General features: G+C 36.6%; 1 protein-coding gene across 2 annotated transcripts in view; it reads right to left on the bottom strand.

Moving 5' to 3' along the window:
* LOC118931779 (metabotropic glutamate receptor 5) overlaps positions 1–27610 on the bottom strand; it is a 121503-nt gene that overhangs the window by 62225 nt on the left and 31668 nt on the right. For both annotated transcript variants that reach the window (XM_057507148.1, XM_036924544.2), the window contains exons 3-4: positions 22777–22945; positions 17074–17200 (exon numbers count right to left, since the gene is read on the bottom strand). In XM_057507148.1, the coding sequence (XP_057363131.1) occupies positions 17074–17200; positions 22777–22945 (296 nt within the window). The remainder of the gene's footprint in view (positions 1–17073; positions 17201–22776; positions 22946–27610) is intronic.

The raw sequence follows: 27610 nt of genomic DNA, 5'->3' as shown, positions 1-27610 counted from the left end.
TTTATAGTTTTGTTATAGATTTAGTCTATTTAGCATATGTTTTTAGATTAAATAATACTGATCATGTCAGTGAAGTTTCCTGCTAACAACCACAGTGCAGTTTCTCAGATGATGCACTAACATACATTGCTTTCTAGAAATGCAAATGAGCCATAGATTAGAAAACCAAGGGCTGTTTTCTGATAACATCTATTTAGGTAGCTATCTACTTGTTACTTGTTTCCCTTTTATGCTTGGTCCATATGCTTTGGTTCTCTAGAATAATCCATTCTTTCATTGTTTGAAGTGATATATAATGGAAATACAGCAGTTTTTTTAAAGGGAAAGTGAGCTGCCAAAACTGTATCATCCACATTCATCCTATGACTCCACCAGAGCGCTTCCCATACATGATGTGAGAATGGATGGTGCACTTACTTCTTGGACACCTAACAATGATGTGATTGCTCAGCAATAACTGGTACTCATGCTTACTCTTTGGGTATTTGTCTTACAGGATTAATATTCCTGTAGGTAATAGTTCCTAGACTGTTGCATTTTCAAACCCTGTTGCAAGTGTCTGTTCAGACCAGGGGAATGAGGAATCACAGACCCTGAGACAGATGCCTGCTGTTCTTCAAGTCGGCTAGGGAGCAACTCCTTGACAAGCTCCATACTTCTTGAATAGTTTTGGAGGAAAGTATGTTGCTGCTGAGAATCTCTGAGAATCAGATGTATGTGTCCTCAGCTGCTGGTCAGGCCATTTCAGGGAAACAGAACTGATATGGGGGCATTGTGGGACTTTGGTACTTGAGCAGATCTTCCCAGAATACAAAGTGTTGACAGGTGACTAATGACATCATGCTTGTTTTCAATCTGTTCCATCAATAGACCATTTGTTTGTCTTTCTTCCTTTCCATACCTGTTAGGATTTGGATCTCTAGGATGTTGGTCTCAGGTATCAGAGGAACGCAGACTCGATTTCTTTCTTCATTGCCCATATCCCTGATCCTTGATATTTTTTTCTTCACTTAGCCTAAGGTAAAGTTTTCCATCACTTCCATAGTTTGGAAGAATTGGAAGTGGGTGTGTGCATGTATGTGTGTGTTATATTTAGGTACCTTATTCTTTGTAGCACTCCCTACAATTTTAATCTATTTTGTGTGTGACAGAGAGAGAAAGAGAGATTGATTATGTTGTTTACGTCTATCATCCCTACTTTACAATAAGCACCCTGATGTTAGGGGTTATGTCTCTTCTGCTTATAAATGGATCCCAGGTACTGAGCACAGTACCTCACTCATATGGTTAGCATAGCAATTTACCAATGAATATATTTACTGTATAACCAAGTATATAATTCTCTTATTCTGGTATATAGATTAAGTCATTCTCAGAAAATACTTTTGTTACCTTTAAGAAGTCCCAAGTTACATAACTGCCATGCACAGTTATCGATAGAAGTCTAAATTCAGTATAACACACCTGAATTTTAGTGTCAAGATTCTGGTAGCCAGAGTGGGCGAGACTAAGTAAGCACTTCAAAGGGGTACTTCTGCTTATAGCTGTGAGAAGTTTCACAATAGAAATATTCCTCTCATAGACACTGAGAAGTGACTGGTGGTTACCATGGGGGAGGGGCCGGAATCAGGCAGGGGGATAAGGGGCACAAAAATTCTCAATCACAATATAAGTTGGTCACAGGGATGGTGGTAGCATGGAGAATACAGCCAGTGATTCTGTAACATCTCCCTATGTTGACAGAGACCAACTGCACTAGAGGGGGTGAGGCTTTAATAATATGGGTAACTGTTGGACCACTGTGTTGTACACTTGAAACCAATATAAGGTTGCATATCAACTATACTTAAATAAAAAAAGAGAAACATTCTTATACTAACTCAGCAATGGTAAATGTTTTATGATTGACTAATTCTGAGTGAGTCACTGGATCTGGGAAGTATGAGGAGAGGAAAGAGGGAGGTAGGAAATGGAAGTCGCTCTTAAAAAGTGCCTTCTAACTGTAACGTTCAGATTCACTATTCCTAAGAAGGCTGTTAATTGCAACATTTTTTACTTTAGGCCAGAATAATAAAAGCCCCCATGTCCTCTGCAGGGAAGGCATACCTTAAAGTTGATTGATTTTTTTCCCATTGCCTTAGCATGAAACAAAACATACCAAGATCGCTCCCTCAAATAAAAATGTTGTCTCTACTCAAAATGTTAGGTTTACTGGAAACTGCTTCAATAGGAAGCTTATTCCTGTTTATTCCAGCATTAGAAAAAGGAGGAAACCAACATTTATTGAGTGCCTACTCTACACCAGGTTCTACCCAAGATATTTCAAGTAATCTTCATTATAAACAAGTGAGGTAGGTATCATTAACTGAAGTACAGAGAAACAGTATGAGGCTTGATATGCTTCCTTGTTGGGGCTGAAATTAAACCCTGTGGGATTTTGGATTGATTGATTCATTGATGCCACATCACGGGAGGCAAGCTGGTCAAGTGTCCCTCTGAAAGGGGTCCTGAGGCTACTTAAAGTAGGAGAAAGAATCACAAGTAATTAAAAAGGTCTGCCATGGGCAAGGTGTGCCCTTGGCAGCACGAGGATTTGGTACCTGTTATCCTGACGTAAGTCCACACTCCCTTCCGAGAAACGCTATTGGTTCAAACTCTTCAGCAGGGTTCTCATCCGGGCTTATATGTCCTGTGGGTTGCTGGCTAGAAATACCGTCTGGAAAGTGGTTGCTTTTGTGCTCCTAAAGTTTTCTAGTGTAGATGTTTTTCTAAATGGACACCAAACACCTCCAGGACATGAGAAAAAAGATGAGTTGTGGGAAATTCCCAACACTGCCAGGAAGGGGACTCAGCCATCCATTTATCATTGGACCCAACTTATTCATGCCCTTCCATTTTAGTACATATTTTTGGTTTAGATTTCTTTAATAAAAGTCTCTCAGAGAGCTGACAACTCAGGGTGATAGTTTTGTTTAGTTTTTATTTTTGTTCTTTTTTATTGGTTACATTTTACAGGGGAGTCTGAAATTATATGCGAAGATGTATTTCATAATTAAGGCATAAAGAATGATTTACTAGTACTGAGAGTGCTTAGGGGAAGGATTATCACAGATGCACATTTATAGGGAACAGCTTTGAAAAATATGACTTCCGGTCATACAGCAGATGAATAAGAGAGGAAAAACACAGCATGTGCATTTAAATAATACAGTGCGCTGACTGGAATACTTTGCTCCCTGTCTACTTTTCCCTTGTCCCTCTGTACTCGCTAAGTCCTCCTTACTCTTTAGTTTTCCATGTCCTCTTTGAGGATGACTTTGTTGATGCCCTGAGCATGAATGACAGGTTCCTCCCGTGTGGTCAAACAGCTCCCCAGGCCTGTGCCTAGCACAGCACTTGCACATTATTTTGCACGTGACAGCAAATAGGCCATAAATGCTCAGAGTGAGTTTGCTTGTCTGTTTCATGTGTTCGACTATGAGCAATTTGAGAGCAGGATTCTGTTCCTTTGCTTTTTGCTGTACTGTGCCACGCACAGTACCTGACACACAGTAGACAGCTGCACCGGTTGAAGGAATGAATGATTACATTAGTGAAGAGAACATTTGGGAAATCATGAGACATACACTTCATTTTCAGTTTGTATACAAATATTTCCTGAGAATATTAGATTTTACTCTATCTGTGCCTTGATTTTTCTATACATGAACAAGAAATAATATAGAATTTCCTTCCCTATCATGAGGGATTTAATCTGGAGAAACCCTGGTAGAAAAATTGACATACGAGAAATACAGACCAATTATCTGAAAAGCATCACTGACACAATTTCTCAGGATTGAAGTCAATAAAATGCTTAAAACTATTTTTGTATTTTACTAGATCAAAATATTTAAGTCATCAGTTTGAAACCAATTGACTATCAATGGAATTTTACACATATAATATGAGCTATAATGAGTGTATTACAATTAATTTCTATTTATTTCTATTAATTTCCTGGCTTGCCAGATTCTTTCAGGGTTCCTTTCCTCAGGTTTTAGTTAGACTCTTGTTTTGTTGCACACACCAAAAAGCATTTTCCTCCTGTGGCTGGTCTTCCACACAAATGTTCAAATGCTTTCTGATTTTCTGACTCAGGTTTTTTAAAGCCGTTTTGCAGAATCTGCCTTCTGTATTTTCATAGACCCTGTTAGACAGTCTTGATTTTTTTTTTCCCCTTGAGACATATCAGGACTGTTCTAAGGCCTGGATTTACATTACTTTCTTAACGCTGGTTGCAAAATTGTTTGCATACTTTACCGTGGATTTTACTTTCTGTTTCTCTTCCCAAGGCTACTAGTTCCTGAACTTTAAGTACCAGAATATTTTAAGCATTCCTCAATTGAGCTACTGGTACATGTTTAGGTAAATACAATGCTCATGTTTATATAAAAAGAAAATATGGGAACCCCACACACGTAAGAAAAGTACACATGGCAAAGATTAATGCCTTGTCCTACTTGTTAAAGAGATTGAAAATTTGTTTACCTGGCATCACCTACAGTATTGCATTTACTTCTTTGTTCAATGCATATTATTGAGCACCCACCACATTCAAGGTGCGGGGCCTGTACCATGGGAATACAAAGGCAGTTGTTTATTCCTTTAAAATAGTGTATTGGTCAGATTTGTGGCCTTATTACCTTTTACCTTCTTGGATACCCACAACATTCTACAATGGAGGCACCATAATCTCATTCAGTTCAGAGAAGTCAAGTAGAATTGGAACTGAAGAACGTTTGAAGTGAAAGGAAACACAGGAGAACAGACACAGAGAGATGAAAATGGAATGTAAAGGAAACAGCCGAAATGCAGAAGGCAGAGGAACGCCTCTAGCGCATGGTAATTCGGTGTCAGAAAAGAATTACATTATCTCCGGGAATTATATTATCTCCTGTTCAGACGGCAGATCAGTAAAAGCTTTAGGAGGGGAGATTATAATAACTTCCTGCCTACATCTCAATGATTAGAGTGAGGACCATATAAAATAATGTGACTTGAGCAGTGGCATAATACTTAGGAAGTGAGAAAAAGAGGAAAAAGATAAGCATATACAAAAAACAGCAGTGATTCAACATCTGCTAAATTGCCTGTGTGTTTTATTTGATTGTCCTCTGTTCTTCTGGGGAAAATCATCTTTCTAGCCTGTTATATATACACAGTCCCAAGTATATGGCATTATATTGTCGTAGGTTGTTTGTGAGTATGAGGCAGCACACATGCTCTCTGAATTTTTCACTTGATGTGCTTTTTAAAAGAGGTGGCAAGATAGGAGACATTTATCTGCTTATTAGTCAAATAATACACCAATGCTTTATAAAGCACTTTCCAAATGAGTTAGATAATGTAGTGGTAGGCACTGTGTTAACAATGTTTTATGTTCTTGGGGGGAAATGTGATAATTTACTCAGGGTAAACTATTTTATCAAAAACCAAAATCAATGAAACCACATTATTTTCTTCAGTCTGGCTATATTAGAGTGGTTTTTGACCACAAGACATTGTTTTTAGTCAGACCACAAATTTATCATTGTAAAGAAGAATGCAATGCACATTTTTCATTACATGGTTTCTGGCAAGATGAAAACTGGTTTACGTTCTCATTGAAGAACATAAGCTTTGAGAACTTTGGGAAGTTCCATTGACAGATGGCTTTTTCACAATTTTTTTTTGCCTCTGGGGAAAATGTTTACATTTATAAATTTACCATCTTTTTGACTCTTCTGGAATAAATAAACTTACAAGTTAATGAGAACTGAGAAATCAGAAGAGTAAGAAGCCATTTTACAATTTATCAATGTGTGAGCCCTGGCATCTCATTGAAAAAGGAAATCATTGTTCTTTCCAGCATTAACTGGAACAGCTTCATCAAGCCCATTGTTTGAAAAGGACCAATGCACAAAAATTTTCAATGCATTTTAGAAATCCTTTCAGAAAGAATCCAGTGATTCCTAGTTATTTCCATATTGCCTAAAGCATTTTATCAAGGAAAAAGTACAAGTTTTATAGAAAGACTTTCGTATTAAGGCTTGAGTCTTACTTCTGGTACTTACTGTGTGACCTCAAGCACAGATATTTTACATGTTAAACTTCAGTTTTCTGTAAAATGGAGTTAATGAGTCTAGCCTTTTGGGGTTATGAGGAGGATTAACTGGCAGAATACAAAGTTCCTATTTTTATGCACGATAGGCACTCATGGGGATTTGTTTCTTTTCTTCTATTTTTAATTTATTTCTCATCAAATAGAAACTTGATATCCCAAAATTAACAAAAACATAAAACACCCTATCTGTTAGCTTGTATTCCAACTGGAGAAACTGGCAATAGAAGATGAGCAAAAATAAACGAATATAGAAACAATATAAATAGAATAAAAGGTTTTATATGGAATGGAGAAAATTAGAGACAGAAGAAGGGAAGGGGGCAGTTTTGTAGTGATAAACCATTTGGTCAGGGTAGACATTTGAGCAAGGACTTGCAGGAGGGAAGGATAATAGTTTATGGGTATCTGGGGTGGAACGTTCCAGCCAGAGAACAGCCAGGGCAAAGATGCTGAGACAGAACCTTTCAGGTGTTTTAACAGAACAACAGAACCAATGTGCTGGGGTGGTAAAGTGAAGAGGAAAGTAGTCCAGAGACATAACAATGGGCTAGATTATACAGAACATGAATATGTAAGGACTTTGTTACTTGGAATGAAATAGGAAACCACTATAGGGGCTTAGACACTGGAGTAACATGATCTGGCTTCCTTTTTTTTTTTAAATGATGAATGAAAATATATTAATATTTAAAGTCTTCACCCAAGTTGAAAAAAAATAGCAAATCTGCTTTGAGATCTCGATTGGTTTTGATCAGCTATCTGATCTGGCTTACTTTTTAAAAAGGTTGTGTTTTCAGGGGGCAGTGAGTGGCTGTAGGGTGGGGCAAAGGTAGAATCAAGAAGAGTAGTTAGGAAGCTATTTCAGCAGTAAAGGTGATTAGTGATTACTAGGACCAGGCATCTTGCAGTGGAGGTAGTGAGAAATGGTAGAATCTTGTATTTGAAGAGTCAGTGGAGTTTTCTGATCAACCAAGAGATATGAGAGAAGTCAAAAGATGATTCCAAAATTACTGGCCTGAAAACTGAAAAAATGGAATCACTTGAAAAATCAGGTGAAATACAGAATGCTAAGGATAGAGCCGCTCTGGGATCAAGAAGGTAAAAACTGGGATTTTAACTTTGGAAATGAAGAATTTGAGATATCAGTTAGAAATTTAAGTAAATATGTCAAATATGTAGTTGCATATTCAAGTCTGGAGATTGAAGGACAGGTCTGGGTTATATATTTAGATTCAGAAATCTTCAGTGTATAACTGAGAATAACACCATGAGATGGGGTAAGATCACCAATGAAGCAACTTTAGATAGAAAAGAGGATCAAGACGAAGTGCTGGGACACTCTAAAACTCTATCATTAGTTTTATTTAATAATATAGCTGTGTATAAGTGTAAAAATATTAAAGATAATAGATGCTAGATCCCTTTGGGGAAGGTTAAAATTTTGTTTTCTTGTTATTGAGGAAAGGAGCAAAAGTGAATAATGACGCCATCGATGAAACCAGAAAATCTTTTGATCTGGGAGAGTGATTAAAAGAAAATAGTTGTCAGAGGCCATTTAGTATTGTCACGGTTCATGGACGACCTTTCTGGAGTTTGCAGATTGCCATTAACCTTGTGTAATCCATTCATTTAGAATCGGAAGGCCTAAGAAGATAATCTGAGGTTATGCTTATAATAGTAAATTAGTTTAATAAATTTAAATTCATTGCCTCTTCTGTGGCATTCCACTGTTGTAGAGAGTCATTGACTTAAAGGATGTTTCTTCAGTATGTGGAATACATTCAGTAGAGAGAGGATGGAACTTCTTCCACATTTTCTCACTCATTCATTCTTAAATCAATCCATCTATCTGTATTTTCATTTCCCATCATTACATTTTTTTAAAGTTTATGAAGCCTAGAGTGATAATTATTAATATAATTGAACTATTAACAGGTATTAAACTACTTGTATGCTGTTTAATCTCTCCAATATTCTATGAACTAGTTACTACCTTTACCTGCATTTTATGTAAGAGGAAGTTAAAGCTCAAGGAGGAAGTTTATTTGCTTAAGGTTATACAATCAGTCATTGGTGGAATGTGTATTTGAACATAGATATGTCTGACTCCAAAGCCTTCCGATTTAAACCACTATACTATTGGAAGATAATAAAGATTAATTGTTACAGACGTGTTGCACACAGCCAAAATGTTGGCTGTGATTTTTGATACTACATTTATCATAAATTCACCTTTCTTAGATTGTATTGATGAGTTTAAGTAGCAGACTTAACAAGAACACTCTAGAAAGTAGTAGGGACCTGGAAATTCTATTGTTAAACAAGGTAGTCACTTTCTTTACAGCTGGTCTTTAGAAAAGAATGACTATGGTAGAAAGGTGAATCTGAAACAGTGATTCACTTGCCTCTGAACAGCTTTGCTAAAATGGAAAAAATACATTCAGACACACATGTTGCTAGATATGTCATGCTGCATTATTCCTTAAGGTTTTTTTCTTTCTGTTTGGAAATTCCTCTCCCGTTTAGCTGCTTAGCCTCATTTCACATGCACTGATCCCATTTCTTCTTAGAAGATCCATTAAACCTCCAAGACCTGGGCGGTTTCCTCTCCTCAGTGCTCCTACAGCAGTCAGCGCTTACTCTGTTCATCCATTTATTCTTTATTTCCTCGTCTCTCATTTATTCTTTCACTAGATAAACATTAAGGCAGTTTGTATTATACACCGGGCATACTGAATATAGTGAAACTGCCTTTTTATTTGTATGTATGTTGCCCAGGCTTTGGGATACCTGAGGGTAAGGAACTGTGGCTTCATGACCACTAAGTGTCCAGTGCCCAGTTTGCACCTGGTTGGGACCATTAGCTAATGAATATTTCTACCCTTTGTGCCACTGATTGCACCTGACATATGGTTCAGGTAGTGTATGTATCATATGTTATACTCTTGATACAATTACTTATTTAAGTCAGCATTCTACTATGGACATTTGAATCCATATCAGTGGAAGATCAGATACCTTCCATATGTATATATTAATAGAACCTAGCACAGTATTGAAAACAGTGTAGAAACTCGATAAAAGAACTTTTGCTGAATGAATGATAGAACGATTAGCTTGTACAGTATAGATTCCTATTCATTACTACCTAAGATAGAGGCCAAGAAATTAGAAGTCACTATTATGAAAATCTGTTCCATTTTTAATATTAACAGGAGCTATTTATTATAATTGTCATAATATGAATAAATATATTTCTCATCTAAACTAAAAATACTTCCCCTAAGGAATCAGCGACATAACATTTAACAAGTGGCAAAGATATTTTACCCTTTTCCCCATCCAAATTGAATTATAATAATCAAATAGGCAGCACATTTTAAATGAAAAATATCTGAGCAACCTGGACACACTTAACAGGTGGCCAGCTTGAAAGCTGAATATTTTCTCTTTCTATAATTTCCTGAAAATATAGGGCCCCAAAATGTGATTGTAGAGAAAGGCAGATGGAGTAGCATGAAACAGTGGAAACACAGTACCTGGGTGTGATTTTCCAGGAGTTTTTTGATCTTGAGCAATTTACAGAATCTGCCTGCACCTTAACTAATTCAACTGTACAATAATACCTTAACTCCATAAGATTCAAAAGGATAATGCTTATGAGAGTTATAATTACTGGTAATGGAAAGTAATCCTCCTCATGTTTTTATTTAAGGTACTTATTCACCAAAAGGAAGGCAGAAAAAAGTGCCAAGAAAAGTGGGGCAAACTGAGGAACACAAGTGAAATAACTATTTGTGGGAAGAGAATAACTCAAATGCTGGAGCTGTAAAATTTGTCAGGGGTTCTGACCCCTTGGAGCCCATCCGCCACGCCCTCCCAGGTTCCCACCAACTCCCTTTTGTTTGATTCTGTTCTCTATTTTTCTCTTAAGTGAAGATACAAAGAAAAGTTCCAACTTCCAGAGCAATTGGGTAACTTAGGGAACTGAAAGAAATTCCTAGAGAATGTTTCTGTTGATGTTAAAATGTTGATATGCACTGCCTTCCTTCCATTTTACAACTTTGCACTTAAAATAAACAAGATGAATTTCTTTATGAGGGAAAAGTAGGAAGCATTCTAACTTCCTGTCATAAGGCTTCCCACTGAGTCACTTTCTGAAAGGCCTGTTGTTTTCATTTTTCCCTTTTCCTCGGGTTTGCTGGAAGGCTGCCAGAGTTGGCAAATCTACCTGAAAGGGTTTCTTTCCATGGCTTTGGCTTTGGGCTGGGGAGCTAAAGATCTGCTACTTCTCACCCATCCTAAGTTCTTTGAGAGAAAGCAAACAAAAGATTCTTTCTAGGACATTTTTGCCTCTCTCTGGTAGCGAATGGTGTGCAATGAAAAAGTTGTCTTGGCAGAAGCTTTTAGGGAACTGTCTGAGTGCCTAGCCCAAATTGTTGCCGTCTGTGATTTTCCCCTCCATTCTCTCTCAAACTGGACCACATTGCAGTCACATTCTTCTCTCAGGAAGACAATGACCTTTTCCTATTGATTTTAATTCCTAATCAGATTTTTCACTGCTATTTATTCTCAGTGTATCATTATAGTCCAAATCATCAATATATTCACATTGTGATTTGCAAAATTTCCTTACTGTGATTTTCTCTTATCCTCCTTCTAAAATCTCCAGTTTTGTCTTTATTTTTAAATTGTATCCTTCAGTATTCAGTATTTAAATAGCTTAAATAGCATGAGCTGTTTTACTGTTTATTAAAGTATAGTTGTTATTGAAAACAATCTTATATTGGTTTCAAGTATTTAACACAGTGGTTCACCAGTTACCCACATTATTAAATCCTCACCCCAGCTAGTGCAGTTACTACCTGGTATGAGCTATTTTAAGTGATACATTTTTAAAAATGCAGTGCAGTAGAGAACTAAGATTTTTAAAAATCCAAGTTTAATAAATGTTGTATTTTGTCATACGTGTTTTAGATCAACACACACACACATATCTTACAGATATAATTAAAACTTCCTTGGCACTCCCAGCCGGCTCCCTTTTTTCTCTCTCTCCAGATGAAACCACTGTTCTGAAACTGGTATCCATCCTGTTCATGTTTTAAACAATATTCACTTTTCACATGGTGACTATGTGAATAACATTCATAAAATAGTCCACCGTGACTACACTGTCTATCATACTAAATTTCTGGGGATGATAATTGCCTTGCTAAAACTATTCTCTTCACTAAAATATAAACACCATAATGATGGAGAATTTTATGTTTTGGTCAGAGATATAATTTCAGTCCTTAGAACACTACCTGATAGAGGAAGTACTAGGTATATATTGTTGAATGGGTTTCTGGATGACTGAATGAATAAATCATGGATTTAATTTCCCTTAGAATAAATTTTTAAGTATGTACCATGGCTTACAAAGCCCTCCAAGAGTTGGCCTTTTTCTAGCTTGCCTCATTCACCTGTCCCGTATTCTCAGTTCCCGTAGTCTGTGTCAAAAAACCCTCTTCTCTTTCCTTTTAGTTTGGCCAGCTTCCATCTTTACTTTGATTCTTGCATGTACACAGCTCCATGAAGAGTCAGCCATAAACCTCATCTAAGAAGCATGCACTGATACAGGCTCCTGTACCATTCTGGTCTTCTCTGTGCTAACATCTTATCATTACTGGGCAGTATTTAGGATGACACCCTCTTTGAGGACAGGGATCCTGTTTATCCTACTCACTGCTAACACAGATACGTGAAGATTGTTAGACAAATTTAGACTTGCTGTTCTAAATGAAAGTAAGCTGAATTCGGGACATTGTCTGTGTTCCGCCCCCATCCTCCACTTTTAATCTTCTTTCTTTCCCTTCTGGTTTTAATGCCAGATTCTTTTATCTCTCTTCCTTATTCCTAGCTCCTGGTTTCTGGTGATTATTAAGAATATGGCTAGCTTCAATTTTATTGTCATGGCATTACTGATGAAAATACATTCTCATAATATAATTCAATACTATATACACATATGTTTATAACTATATATATGTGTGTGTGTATGAAAAAGTAACCACAGTCCTATGACTCATAAACATCTTTTCTGAACAGTAGGTAACCTTCATTTCAGACATCTTTCTATGAATATATACATATATATGAGTATATGGATAGACATTAATGTCAGTTGATTGCCATCCTTAGTTGTTTTTTAAAATAATTACTGAATTCTAAGTGGGCTCAGATATCTCAACTATGCTAACAGTCTTACAGAGTTCTGTTGGGATTAAAAAATTAACATTTGTAAGATGTTTCCCACAGTTCTTGGTGCACAGAAAGTGTTATTTATGCGTTAGCTGCTATTATGACAATGAGGGCACAACCCAAAGTGACCTGAGCTGTCATGTTGTGGGGTAACTAAAAGGCCAATAGGTTGAAGAGAGACAATATTCCCTGAAGCCAGCGCCAAGCATGTCTGTGGCAGGTTTTAGAACTGCTAAAGCTGGCAGGGCAGTCTTCTGGCTAGCTAGCAGCTCTAAGTGATCTGTTACTTTGAATCAGAGTCAGTGAGATAGGGTTGCAAACAGCTGTAGGCTCTTTGGAAAATGCTGTAGATCTCATTTAAAGGTTAAACTTCACATAGTATCAATGTGGGGACCTTTCTAGGTTTGGCATTTATTCCCCTGCTCCCCCTGCCACCCTCTCTTCCCGGCCAACACTCACATGCATGTAGTTAGAGGAAAATCATTTCAATTCTTCTGCTTGAAAACCTCCACTGGCCCCACACTGTCTGTAGGATAAAGGCCAAACTCCTTAGTTAAAGGCTGTCTTCATAGGATGGACCTAATACCTCCTTCCATCTGCATCTGTTATACTTCCCACCTTTACTGCAGGTTGACACACACTTCCTAAGTGTCTATATCAGGTGCGGGGCTGGGTGCTGGGAATGCAAATGTGATGGAGATACAGTTATGTCCTTGAGAAACTAATGATTTGGTAGAGGAGGCAGATAGGACATAGGCCATTAAAATCCAGTTTGAAAAACGATGTGAAGAGGGAAGCAGATTTTGCTTTAGAAATACAGAACAAGGGACTTGTTGGTTTAGGTATATCAAAGAAAGTTTCATAGAGAAGGTGACATCTGAGTAGAGTAAGGAAGGGTTAGTAGGAACTATTCAAGTAAAGAAAGGAGTAAGCGCATTCCTGGCAGGTAAGACAGCACATGCATGGATGTGGGGGAATAAAGTAGCAGTGTGTGTAGATGAGAATTATAGCAGCTCTGGATACTAGAATGTAAAACGAGCATTATAACGTGGTGTGATGGATACTAGAAAGATTTTAGGAGGGTGGGGAAGAGAGCAGATTTTATATGCCACATAAAAAAACTTAGAATATAGCCTATAGAGATAGGAAAACACTGGTTAAGTGTTGTGCAATGAAATAAAAGGGACAGATCTGTACTTGGATATGTTATCCAGTAGCAAGATGAAAAGTAGACTTAGAAGCATGTGGTAGAAATTTTGAGAGTAGGAAAAAATAACTGGGGAATTACTGCAATTGTCAAATGTGAAATGGTAAGAACCTAGTCAAGAGAAGAGTTGTACAAATGGAGAGGAGAGGAGGGAATAATATTTAACAATTTAAATAGCCAGGCTTGATAGGTGACTGGCTATGGGAGGCCAGGAATAGAGAAGAGTCTGAAATGACTCACTGTTTTTGGTGGGGGCAACTGGCAAAGTGATGGTTCCCCTAATAGACCTGATGCTGCATACTCTTTCTAATATGGTCTTCTTCACTTTTTTAAAAGAGTGAGCTTCAAGATTCTGCCTCAAGATTAAACAATACCAAATTCTGCAGGGTTAAGTATGCCTCTCTCGATTTTCCCATAGTACTTCGGTCAGTCCTCACCTACAGCATTTAGTACACAGTGTTTACATGCTTTTGGCCCACTAGATTGCAAGATTCTTGGAAACTTAGACTGTATTTTGTATTCCAGTCCTACTGAACAAAGGCCTCAATTCTTCAAATTAGTTAATTAACACTTAAAAACCTCAAAGACACCTCAAAACTGATCTTGTCGAAAACCAAACTATTGATTTTCATCCAAGAAAATAGTATATTTATTTCTCTAGTCTTCAAGGCAGAAAACTTGGTAGCCTCACTTAACATCTACTGCAGCCAATTCATCTGTATATCCTGTTGATTCTATTCCGAAGTATATTTCAAATCTCCCAATGCACTGTTCAGTCTAAGACACTAAGGACTCTTGCCTGCAGTGGCGATTTTGCAGTAACCACCCAACCTGTCTCCCTGCTTTCATTTCCATCCCTCTCCAAATCGTTCTGCCTCACAATGCCCAGAAGGATATTTTTTTCTTACGGATATTACTTTTAAATGAAATTTTTGAGGTAATTTTAGATTCACATATCATTATAAGAAATACTACACACACCCCTTGTACACTTTTCCCAGATTAGCCCAGTGGTAACATTCTATAAAATTGTAGTGTGCTATTACATCCAGGATTCAGCCAGAAGTATACTTTAAACTATACATCCAATCAGTTTTTCTTCTATTACACTTCCTGAACTCAAATTCCGAACATGTTCTACACAGCTCTCTATGATCTGGCCCCCTCTACCTTTCTGATCTCTTCTGCACCATTTCCCCACGTGCTTATCCATACACAGACTTTTGCATGGGCTTTTCCCTCCAGAAATGCCCTTCTCACCATTCTTTGCTAGCTATTTCTATTTATCATTTAGGTCTCAGCTAATTTTCAGTTCATTGAAGGGCTCTTTTTGGGCCACAAATTTAAATTATGTCTTCCCTAATATTTTACTCTTGTTTTATTTCATATTACTTAACATAATTTGTCAATAGGCACATGAGTGTATGTGTGTGTGTGTGTGTGTGTGTGTGTGTGTGCATGAGAGAGTGAGGGAGGAAGTGTTTACAATGTCTGTCTCCCAGCAAGATGGTAAAATATGTAAGAACCATGTCTGTATTATTTTTTTAAGATATCATTGATATACACGCTTATGAAGGTTTCATAAGAAAAACAATTTGGTTACTATATTCACCCTTATTATTGAGCCCCCCACCCCCACCCCATTGCAGTCACTGTCCATCAGTGTGGTAAGATGCCACAGAGTCCCTACTTGTCTTCTCTGTGCTACACTGTCTTACCCATGACCCCACACACACCATGTGCACTAATCCATGTCTGTTTTTTAACCTCAATTTCTCCAGCACCTATTATTAGACTGCAAATAGTAATCATAATTTTCTGTTAAAAGAATGAAAAAATAGACTGTGTTCATTGTTAATTGCATGGTTTTACAGAACATCGGACAAAAAATTACATCTCTGTATTTACTTTCAAGGTGCTTAGTGATACAGATAGTTGAATCTGCAAGATAGTTTGTCAATTTAATGATAATCCATGTTGAAATTAGAAATAAGCAAAGAGTAAAGAAATAGTATAAAGAAAAATTTTATTACTACTGCTCTTCACCCCCTCCCCAGAGAACAAATCATATATATTTTTTCTTTCTGACATTTGTGTGTGTGTGTGTGTGTGTGTGTGTGTGTGTGTGTGTGCTGTAGTTCATCTGTTCAACTAAATTTATTGAAGGCTTGGTGTTCAGCACTGAGTTGGCTCTGGGGACACCAAACTGTATAAGCATATTAGAAAGCTTATTGTCTAATGGTGAAAATAGCACTCACATGTAACCAGAAGGCACTTTGGTGTTTTATAAAATCAGATTTTTATTTTTTAAGGAAACAAGTCTTTTGCACAAATATCAATTACTGAGAATAAAGCCTTAATGTGAGCTGGTCTCAAAAGGCCCAGGATCACAGGATTTTTAGAACCAGGCTTTTGGAATGATTGAATACAACTACCATGGATAATCTCTCATCCTGTGAGGGATGGAGTCTAACACTGATGACGCTATAATCTCCTAGCCTCTAGGAGTTTTGTGCTAAGTGCATCTTCATTGTGAAACCACTAGATGACCTGACATGCCATGTGGTGGGCACTCTGCCTGGAATCGTTTTTTTTCTTCTTTTCCTTGAAAACTTAGTCTTGTAGGTCCCCTCCTCACATACCTATGCCCTTTTATTATACAGTAATCATATTTTTACCTTTTTGCTTCCCTCATTAACCTCTTTAAGATTGAGGTTGTATCTTTATTTCTGTATCTTCATTTCAGTGGTAGGCGTGTAATATGCATTTAATAAATGTTTATTGAATAAACTAGAAGGAAAGATGAAAGATACCCTATTCTGTTTTCATACTGCAAAACTAGAAATAGCTATAAAATATAACCTGGAGAACACAATGGCCTATTCCTTAACATTTTTGGAGGAAAAAAAGAAGACCCAAACCAAAACAGCACAAAAACACCCCCAAAAATACTAAGCAGAGATTAGTTTTACTCCATGCTGGCTTTCACTTGGAAACTCATTCCTGGTTTAGATAAAAGAAAAAACACTATGAAAAACAGAGATTTTTTTAGACCAACTTCTACCCAATTCTGAGCTACTATTTTGCTCTTGGAAATGTCATGACATGTTTTAGTCTCTTCCTGGCTAGTACCTCTCTGTCTCTACCTCAAATGATAGTTAACTGGGGGCCCTGGCTAGGAACCTCTAGGAATATTCTGAAGATGGGCTGAAAATGCCCAGTAGAAAACATAGGGACTCTGAACTAGTTTGGGGGTAAAGGCGGGAATATTGGTCAATCTCTTCCTGAGATGTAAAGATTTTTGAGATTAATACAGATATTGGGAAGGCTTCTGTTCCTAAGGGAATTCTTTGTCACATAAACAAGACCACCAAGATCAGGAATATTTGGAGATGTGATTCCCTCCCCCCATGTCTGTGTCCTTTTTCAGGTGGCTTTTGAGGATGTGCCTATGTTGACATTGTGATACACGTACCTGTAAGATCATCAGTGGGCCATGACCCCAGCTGACACGCCTTGCAGGTGTACTCATCAAAGACATACTCATTCTCCTTACAAGGTGTGCAGGTCCAACAACAGCTGACCTCTCCCTTCCGGATCACCTAAGGCAAATATTTAAAATTTCAGTCATTTTTTTTTTTCAGACATAAAAATCCAATGATCCTTTATTCAGATGTGCTGCTTTGCAAAGCAGAAATTATCTTTCACATGAGCCATTTTAAATATTATCCAATGGGCAGCATAAGTATGAATATTCGCATTTTATAATCAAAGAAACTGAAGCTGAGTTCAAGAGACCAGTCCAACATCATAAAATTGGTTGGGGACAGGATAGAGAATTAAATTAGATGCAAGCCTTTGGATCCTTAGCTTTAATTATCTGTATTTAATTAAGTGTCTGTGTTTGTGCTCATATATAAATACACATTCATTTATATAAGTTTGTATATAACTGAATTTTTCCCAGAGTGTGTGCCTCTCTCCTCATCAAATTTAGAGCTTTTGCTCTCTGGATTTACCTTGGTTTCCCTCCATCAGTTGAATAATTGTTAGCAAAAGGCATTGTATATCTGCCAAGTTCAAAAATCTATCCATATTGATCAAAATAATTAGGGATTTGTATTGAATTAAGAGGCAGAAAATGAAGTTTTTTTTTGGATTTCATCTCTTGGTCTCTGTTCCTGTTAAAAATCTGGTTCAATAATTCAGCCCATTCCTTCCTACTCTAGTAGCTTTGATTTGCGTGTTATGAAGGTGGATGAGGTCATTGAGGCTATTGTATATCTTTTCATTTGTCTGATTTTTTTTAAGGCGATGGAAAATAATTGAAATGATTTAACAGTTGAAAGAGTCCCAGATGTTATTCTTTAGAAATGGATGTCTTTTATTTTTTTTCCCCACTAGAGCATGAATAGCCTCTGTGGAATAGAGACAGCATTCATTAAACATTCTATAAATAATTGAAACAGTGATTAATAACCAGTAATAACCAGACACAGCAATGATTACACTTTATATTCCTTGTCTTAGATGCTGACTCTGTTAATGACCTTTGATGATAACATCTAGATGTCTATAGCCAAATACAATTGTAAGCTGGCACCTCTTTCTTAAATTCTTTTGTCCCTTGTGCTGGCTCTTGACATTGTAACAACACAAGTGTAGAATGATGTCAATAGGGCCTGAAATGTCCTTTCCCTAAAATAACCAGTGAGACAGAATTGCTAATTACACTGGTGTAATCTATCAAAAGTATTCTTCATAATAATATTGACTATTTACTGACTGTTTAGTGCCTGCCATATGCTGTTACCTCATTAAAAGTCTTAGAACAGCTCTGTATAAGGTAGGACGGTTTTATTTTATTCATTTTTGTAGGGGAGAAAACTAAGACATTGTAAGTTCACACAACACACAGGAGGTTAAATGAGGGATCAAACAATGCCTGTTGGACTTCAAGGCTCCTGTTCATAAATATTGAGCCTTCTTGGTCTAATATAAAAATAGATAGTTTACATAAGGATATTTTGAAAGATGGGGAGGAAGAGTACTGACCAGGGAATGGAGAGGCCCTGGGATTCTAGTCTTATGGCCCATAAAGAGTTTCTCAGCCTTGGGAAGTTCCCCAGCTTATCCTGTTTCTTCAAACTGAGACCAGTGGTTTTTAAATAATATCTACTTGATAGGATTTCCTGGAGATTAAAATAAAATACCACAGTGATTTGTAAACTGTAGAACACCCTAAGAATGTTCAACTTTTATTAGTAATATGCATATAAATAGCCATATAGGGAAATGAATTTCATTTTCAGGGTAATTTCAACCACACTTGGTAAAACTATCATTGGACAATTACTACATTTTGTAATACAAGCAGGCACATTTCAAATACTAGAGGATTCTCTTTCTTAGCAGGGCCTGACAAACAAAAGCAGGAGCATTTTTCTTCCTAGAAATATGCTGACTTCCTGTGGTTCAATTCACTAGGATGTGTAAATTTAAGTTTTTCTTAACTAAAATAAGATCATGCCCCTTTCCAAGATTAATCCTCAAATTTCAATCTTCTTTTGCACCAATAGTGACAACATAATATGTCTCCTTCTGCTTATTCAGAACTGATTTGTTTTATTTTTTTTTACTTGTTATATATGTTCTTCTTCACATTCATTTTGAATACAAGAGGTGGTGACAGTTATGTTTCATAGTGATTCCCATTCATTTTAACACCCTGGTAGTAAGGGTGCTTTCTTTATGAATAACAGTATGTAACATAGGTGAACTTTCATTAAACTAAGTGTCCTTTCATGAACTAAGTTAACAAATCTGAACAATGCCATGAGATGTTGATATTGTTAATGAAGTTGCTCAGTGACAACTTTAAACCATATTAAGAAAATGTTGTCAATTGTATATTTAATAGATTGAAAATGACATAGAGTTAGGAAATAGAATTTGGGATTAAAAAAGACTGTATTAACTAGTATTAAAAACATGATAATAGGGAGTCAAATTCTCCCATTGTGTAAATTATTCCCAATGGAATGTGGTAGATAAGTACCTAAAGTCACAGGTTCAAACTGTGAAGGGTCAGAACAAACATCCATGTGGTAACATACACAAGCTAACCTCTCTGGATATCATGAACAATTGATACTCCGAGTGTGACTAGAAAGAATTTCTACATCGAGTGTTAATTGCTAGCTGACTTGTCAAGGCGCAGACTGTCTCTGTACACTGGGGTCAGCAAACTTCCTCTGCAAAGGACCAGATAGTAAATAGTTTCAGCTTTTTGGGCCATACAGTCTCTGTCTTAACAGAGCCCTTCAACTCCATTTATCACAGCATGAAAGCAGCCATAGACACTATATTAACAATGAGCAAGGCTGTACTTCAATAAAACTTTTTGTTCAGAAAAAGGACCATAAGTTGGATTTGGCCCATGGACTGTAGTTCACTAATCTTGGCAATATACCGTAATACTATGTACAGAAAGTTTCAGATACTCCATAAGCTATGGGGCCAGATAGCACATATAAAAAATTTATATTTATATTCATTTATCTTGTCTGTCTTCCTTCTGGTCTTCTGCTTACCAAATCTTCAGAACTACCTTTTGAAGATCTTATAATTGATACTGAAATATTTCAGTCTCATTTTTAATTAGTAATGAACAAATACCTAAAATGTTTTCTAAAGAGCGAAGATAAGGTTGATGGAAAAGACCGACGCAAGTCCTGTAAGTGTATGTGCTGCCCACTTTGTGGTATTTGATGAACAAATTATTTTGGTATCATTTTTTTTTCCCCTAGGGCATCGTACTCCAATACCTAACCTCCTTTTTATTTTTATTATTTCTTCATTCTCTCTGGCATTGGCTTTTTATTATAAGTGACACCAGATCTTACTTAGCCTAAAAATAGCTATCCAGTACCCCCAAAACACCAGGCTTGCTCTTTCCCTGCTTTTTACCATACGCTTCTTGTTGCTCAGTTAACATTCTATTCTGTTCAGTCTGACAGGCTTCTGTTTCCAGAAAGCACCAGATGAAGGGCTGACCCTAATTCTCACGTCTTTCCCTCAGTCCTTGTCTTCCTTGGCCCTTCCACTGACCACCGTCCCACGCGGTAGTGTGCTCTCTGGGTTCTCTCTTACTTTCTGACCCTGGTGCCACACGCCGGCTACATTTTCTTCTCCCTTTACACTTTAAAAGCACGTCTTCTTCAATATCTATCTATTTTTGGTCCACCTTTATTTTCTCTTTATAGTTTCAAGTTCACTGATGGATCTTACCTGCTCTAACAATTCTAACTTTATCTCTATTCAATTACTTAAAAAAATTTTTTTTCTGTTTGTTTTATTGAAGAATGGTTGATATACAATCTTATATTAGTTTCAAGTACACAGCACAGTGGTTCAGCAGTTACCCACATTATTAAATCCTCACCCCAACTAGTACAGTTACTATCTGTCAACAAAGAAAGATGTTACAGGATCACTGGCTATATTCTCCATGTCAATTACTTCCTAAATCTGTATCTTCAGCCTTATATTTTCACTGGTGTAGACCAATATTTTTCATCACTGGTTAAATATCTCAGAACCAATAAGCTCCCAAAATTAACCCTTTGCCTTTTCTCTAAAACCTTTCCCATTCTTCTATTCCTGACAATGGCACTTTCTAGTTACAAGATGTACAGTTGTCTCTCTTGGACTTCTTTCTTTTCTCTAACTGTACATCTAGTTGGTAGCCAGGGCTGATTGAGTCTTTGTTGATAATGTTCCTCTCAAATATCTTCCTGTCCCCTTTCCACACTCAGTGTTTCTTCCATAATTCAGGGCCCTTGTCACCACTTCCCAGTGTCCTTCTAATTTGTCTCTTCTTTCTTTATTCATGTTTTATAACTCATGAATCTTCTCATACAATAGCGCAGCTTATGTCAGCATATTGGTTGAAATTATTCTCAGACTCATGGTTCATAAAAATTAAATTCAACCTATTTAGCATTCAAAACTCTCCACAAATATGGCTTCAATCTATCACTTCAACTTTCTCTTTTTATAATAATCATTAAAGCAATGCATCCTAGATTATTCACTGTTATTCCAGAACAGTCTTCAAATGGCCACTTCTGTACCTTTCCTATTTCTATTTCCTCTGCATAAGTGATCATTTCCCCACACCTCTCTCTGAAATCATGTCCATTCTTTATGGCTCAGTGTCTGACATTTTATTCAGAAGAAATCTCTCACTTTCTTTTGTATGAACTTCGAAAGACCCCTCCCTTTTTTCCTTTCTTAATGAAGTTGTCTCATCTTACATGATATTATCTGTGCCCATGATATTTTTCCTCATCTAGACTATAAATCTTCTGAAAGTAAATGTGTCTTATTTTTGCCCCATTGATATAATAATGGCAGATGGGCTACTATAAATACCTCTTTCAACCTTCCATGCCCAGGATATTTAGCTATCTGCAAATTGACATGGATGGAAAACTCTAGCTTTTAGGTTCAAGTGACCAAATTACCATACTCAGACCAATAAGCAGTACAGAAATGCTAAGAACAAATGTGACATCAATCTGTCTGGACCTTTATTGTAAAAATGATACCATTCTGTTTTTACTCCCAATCACATTTTTTACTAAAGTGTCTTTTTAAGAGTGTTATCTCATTCTTAAGTTTTTCTAGCTATTCAGTAGCTAAAGGATTATCCGTCAGTGTTTTATTTGCTGTCAATAACAGTTCTGAGTAACTGTCTAAATTCCGCTTCTAAACCAAAAGCACCAACCTATAGGATACAAAACTGAGTTCTACACCTTTCCACTTACATTAGTAGGAGTTTGATAAATATTTGTTAAGTTAATTAGAAATTAATGTGATTTCCGACTGTGAACTACTTATTCCCAGGAAGCATGTTTTTAAAGGCCTATATGAGTAGAAAGGCTGTGGGCAAACACGACACATCAATTGGTTCAGTCAGTCCTACTACTAAGACTGTTTTGAGTTGTACTAGATAGTATAAGACATTGAGAAAAAAGTAAAACACAATTCTTGATATTAGAAACTTAATGACGCAAAAGCTAAAACCAATGTCTAAATTTTTTTTAAAATAGCAGTGATAATGAACACTTTTGAATTCACAGCGACAAATGAAGAAGCACAGACTCCGTTTTACCTTTATCTGGCCCTTCTCACACGGCTCACTGCACACAGATCTGATGATGATGTTTTTCTTGGACCACACTTCATCATCATTCATTTTTAGTTCTCCATTGTCCCAGCTTCCAACATTGATGTAATCAAAATAGTCTTTTCCCATTTCCTTAAAATTCATTATTTCATACCTTAGGAATAAGAGTATAATAATTATCCAGTGAAGAATATAAACACTCAAGTATGAAAAGGCAATAGGTTTCTGTTCCCCAACAATGTATCTGTTGTCATCTATTGTCATTAGTACTGGATTTTTCCATGACAGTACCCTTTAAACAATAAAAAACCTGTCTGTTTCACTTTCTCTTCAGAGATTTTTTTTTTTTTTTTTTACATTCAAGCCTATACCTGAAATAGAAAATAATCCCATGTGAGAAGGTGACTTGACCTCAGCAAAATGAAAGACAGTTTTGAAATAACTTCAAGAAGTTTAAGCAAGTGCTACTGTTAGGTTTCTAGAAAAGATAGAAAGGTTTTCATCTCCACTCAAATAAAATGATAAAATTTTCCTTTGCTAAGCAAGTGAGAAATTTGGTGAACCTTAGTCTTGCCTTCAGCTATAGGGAATGGGGAGATAAATTGGATAGGGCCTGATTTTACCTTTTATAAATGGCCAAACTTACTGTATAAAGATACTTTCAGGAGTGATATTTAAATAAATCTGAAAATAAAGCACCTTGTACAATGTAAAAATGCTGGAAGATACTAGCACCTTGTGAGTTCTCATCCTTTAGTAGCTATTATACTTATTTTAAGTATGGGGATAGAGATGTAAAGAGTGTGCTTATTTATAAGATTTTTCTTATATATAAGACCATTTTCAGAGAAGCAGTTCTGAAGTAGTTTTCCAGTCTGAGGGCACTGGATTAGCAATATCACCATTGTGTCAGTTCCTGTAGACGTGCCTAAGGTATGTCTAGGTAGACATGTCTTAACATATACCCTATGCTTTTACTTCCCAGGACGTACAGGGTTGGTAGATGGGCTACTATAAATACCTCTTTCAACCTTCCATGCCTAGCATATTTAGCTACCTGCAAATTGACATGGATGGAAAACTCTAGCTTTTAGGTTCAAGTGACCAAATTACCATACTCAGACCAATAAGCAGTACAGAAATGCTAAGAACAAATGTGACATCAATCTGTCTGGACCTTTATTGTAAAAATGATACCATTCTGTTTTTACTCCCAATCACATTTTTTACTAAAGTGTCTTTTTAAGAGTGTTATCTCATTCTTAAGTTTTTCTAGCTATTCAGTGGCTAAAGGATTATCCGTCAGTGTTTTATTTGCTGTCAATAACAGTTCTGAGTAACTGTCTAAATTCCACTTCTAAACCAAAAGCACCAACCTATAGGATACAAAACTGAGTTCTACACCTTTCCACTCTGAAAAAACGAGTTTCAAAAAGTGGTCAAAAACAAAATAAAACAAATAAAATGTATTCTAACCAACTATCTAAGCATGCAATGAGTTAAAATATTAGAACCCAGAGCACGGAGGTAAAAAGAACTCATCTATTATGTCATTGGCTGCTACTTGGGCTTCTAAGACTTCAAAGGGTGACTCTCTGTGAACCAATAACCCTGGGATGTTTCAGGCTGGGAGAGGGAAAGAAAAATTAGTGTCAGGATGCTTCTTTCTTTACCGCTACTGATTTGAAGAGATACGGTTTCACTGCATACCCTAAAATGAGCCATCAATCCATTTTTACCAATTCGTAACTCTGACAAAGTGTAGTCCAATCTGTTAATTTTACAGATTATGGAACTGAAGCTCCAGGAGGTTAATGAGTGATACCAGATGCAGAGAAAGCAAATGGCAGAGCCAAGACCTAAACTCAGCCTTTAGACTCCAAGTCTGCTGTTTATCCTCCACTAGACTGCTCCAGATCTGCTCCGTAGAATGAAGAGATCAATTTCCATTGCTTATATAGTGCAGAAATCTTTTTTTATATAGGAGAAATGGTAAAAAGTGAGGGGATGCAGTTTTTGAAAAATGAACATGAAAAATCTATAGAATAGAAAATGTCATATATTACTGGGAAGTGATTTCAAGGAAAGTTAAACCTTAATTTTCATTCAAACCAATCAACCTGTTCTAACTATGTTAGAGATAATGTGTCCTCCTTTTGGAATCAGCCTTTAGACTTCTGTTAAGTATTTCTCACCTACAAGACAAACACAGAGATAGTATCACTAAGGGTCGTAGCTCTGAAAATAGAACATTACTGTAAAAATCTTTGGTAGCAGTACATTAGGAAAAGAAGTAGCTGAAAATAATCCTCCCTAAGAGAAGTTTCCCCCTTCTCTTGTCAAATGATATGAATTCTTTTCATTTTCAGAGATAAAATACAGATTTTATATTCAATTATATTCTCCATCGAAAGTGAGAGAAATGAGCATTTAAAAGTACTCTTAAATTTTAGGTAAAAATTAAAACACAAATTAAGTTCAATCCTGCAATTGTTATCATCATTTAATTGTGTCTCTCTCTTTCTCATTTGCTCTCATCTTCTCACCCTCCTGCCCTGCCTCAGTGCACTTCTTGCTTCCTATGTCTCTGCTCCTGACCATTCTTCTTCATCAATGTGTGTGGGGATGTGTAATCTGTCTTCTTCTTTCCCTTTTCCCTCTGCCTGTCTTTAGTCTGTCTCTTCCTTAACTATCTCTCTTCCTAAATGACCAACATTTAGAGTTGAAATTTACTGAAAATTTTACAAGGAGTTTTATAGGATGTTCAAAAATAAAATAAAACAGATAAAATGTATTCTTACCAAAAAGAAAAAAAAATCCCAGTAAAGTACTCTTTGTATAGAAACTAGAGACAGGCAGGTTTCAGTTGAACAGAAATAAAGAACTTTCTAAGTAGTTATAACTCTGAAAATTAGAACAGTCTTTCTCAGAAGGCAGTGATATTCTCTTTACCCAAAGGGCAGAAGCAAGGTTGCTGTCAGGGTAACCAAAATATCATTTAGAGGAGGGGTTGTGTAGAATATTAGATTCACATGGCTCCTAAGGGCTGCTCAGTCTATACTTCTGGTACTAAGTTGCTTTCTTTTTTAAGTTCAATCCTTAAATATGTGATAAATTGTCTTTTGTTTGACATAATAGACACTCCAAGCACTAGTCCACACAACAAAGCCACTATAATGATCTGTGCCTTTGGGATTAGGTCATCACAGATTAAAGGGAGACCACAGAGTTGGTTTGACCAGAACCTTTAACGGTAACTAATAATGAAACCCTTACCCAGTATATAGGTAGAACCATTTCAAATGCAATGTAAGGAAAGTGAAAAAAACAAAAACAAAAACAAAAAACTAAGCTAAGTTTTTCTTATTTGATGATTTTGCCTGAGAGCTGCACACAGTTTGCTTATTCTGTTTTTATTGACCCTGTAACCTTGAGCATACCGCCTCCTGGTTTTGAGATTGTTTTCTCCCCGAGGGAAGTTAAGAAGATGAAACAGATCACTTCTTTGGTCCTTCCATGGACAGAGCCACATATTAAGAATCCATGTACAAGCCAGCTCAGTATCCACAAATTTCTAGTGTTCTGCTTATTTTCTATTGGTCACATGTGTTTTCATCACATCTGTTTCTCTTTTCTGGTCTTCTTTTGGATTAATCTTTCTTTTTTTTTTTTTTAGTATTCCTTTATTGGCTTTTTGGCTATACCTCTTGTACTAAAATTTTAGTTGCTCAAATGATTAAATATGCATTCTTCATTTATCTTATTTTACTTAAAGTTAATGTTGTGCCACTTAATATAAAAAGTAAGAACTTCCACTGTATAATTCTATACCCTCTTCCTTTCTGCTATGTTGACATTGACATTGATTAATTGATTAAAACATTGACAATCCATGTTTTCTCTGCCCAGTTATGGTCAGTCCCATGCAACAGCAAGGCCTCTTAAATCCTAGTTCTCGTGGACTCTCTATACCAAGGGTCATAAAACGTTTGCTATAAAGGGGCAGACAGCAAATACTTTAGCCTTTGTGAGATGGTCTTTGTTGAAACTATTCTACACTGCTAGTGTGGTGTGAAAGCAGCCATGGACAGTATCTAAATAAATGAATGTGGCTGTGATTCAATAAAACCATATTTACAAAAACAGTAGACTCTATCTGGCCTGTAGACCATAGTTCACCAACCTGTGATCTATACCATTGGAGGTAGATAGTAAAGGTCCATATTTCTCATCTACAACTCTGAAATCCTTAGAGCTCTGAAAACCATAAATTGTTTTTATAACTTACTTGGCAGCAAAACATGACCCAGTCTGAACTTATCCGGTGATAGAACTTGGCCTGCAATGTCATGAGGCTATTTAGTCTATTTATCACATTCTCTGTGAATATTCACATGCTTTGCTATCGAAATATTAATGCATTAAGGAATGCAGTTCCACACCATGCTGGGAGCATAATATGACTGTATAACCTTTTGTAAATTCAGTAATTCTGAATTCTGTAATATACCCGGCACCAAGAGGTTTCATTAAAAATTGTTGACTGGTAGTCATTTAATTAGACATGAGGCTTAAAAACAATGACTAAAATTTAGTCTCCAATAATTGACAAGTATGTGTGCCAGAGTAAGTGGCCCCTTCTCCCACCTCCCACTGTTCAGGATCTTCCTCTTGTGATTCTGGCATTTTAGAGGAATCCTTCGTCTCCCTAGGCTGCTCTGGTTCATTGTCCAGTTTGGAATGTCTTTGATCAAGCAGAGCCATAACCTTTCCTCTAATGCCTACAAATAAATTTCTCACAAAATAGTAGCTTTTTGAT

Source organism: Manis pentadactyla, chromosome 9, assembly GCF_030020395.1.
Source record: "Manis pentadactyla isolate mManPen7 chromosome 9, mManPen7.hap1, whole genome shotgun sequence".
Taxonomy (NCBI): domain Eukaryota; kingdom Metazoa; phylum Chordata; class Mammalia; order Pholidota; family Manidae; genus Manis; species Manis pentadactyla.
Note: the sequence above shows the minus strand (reverse complement) of the source record. Positions and strands in the feature narration are given on the sequence as shown.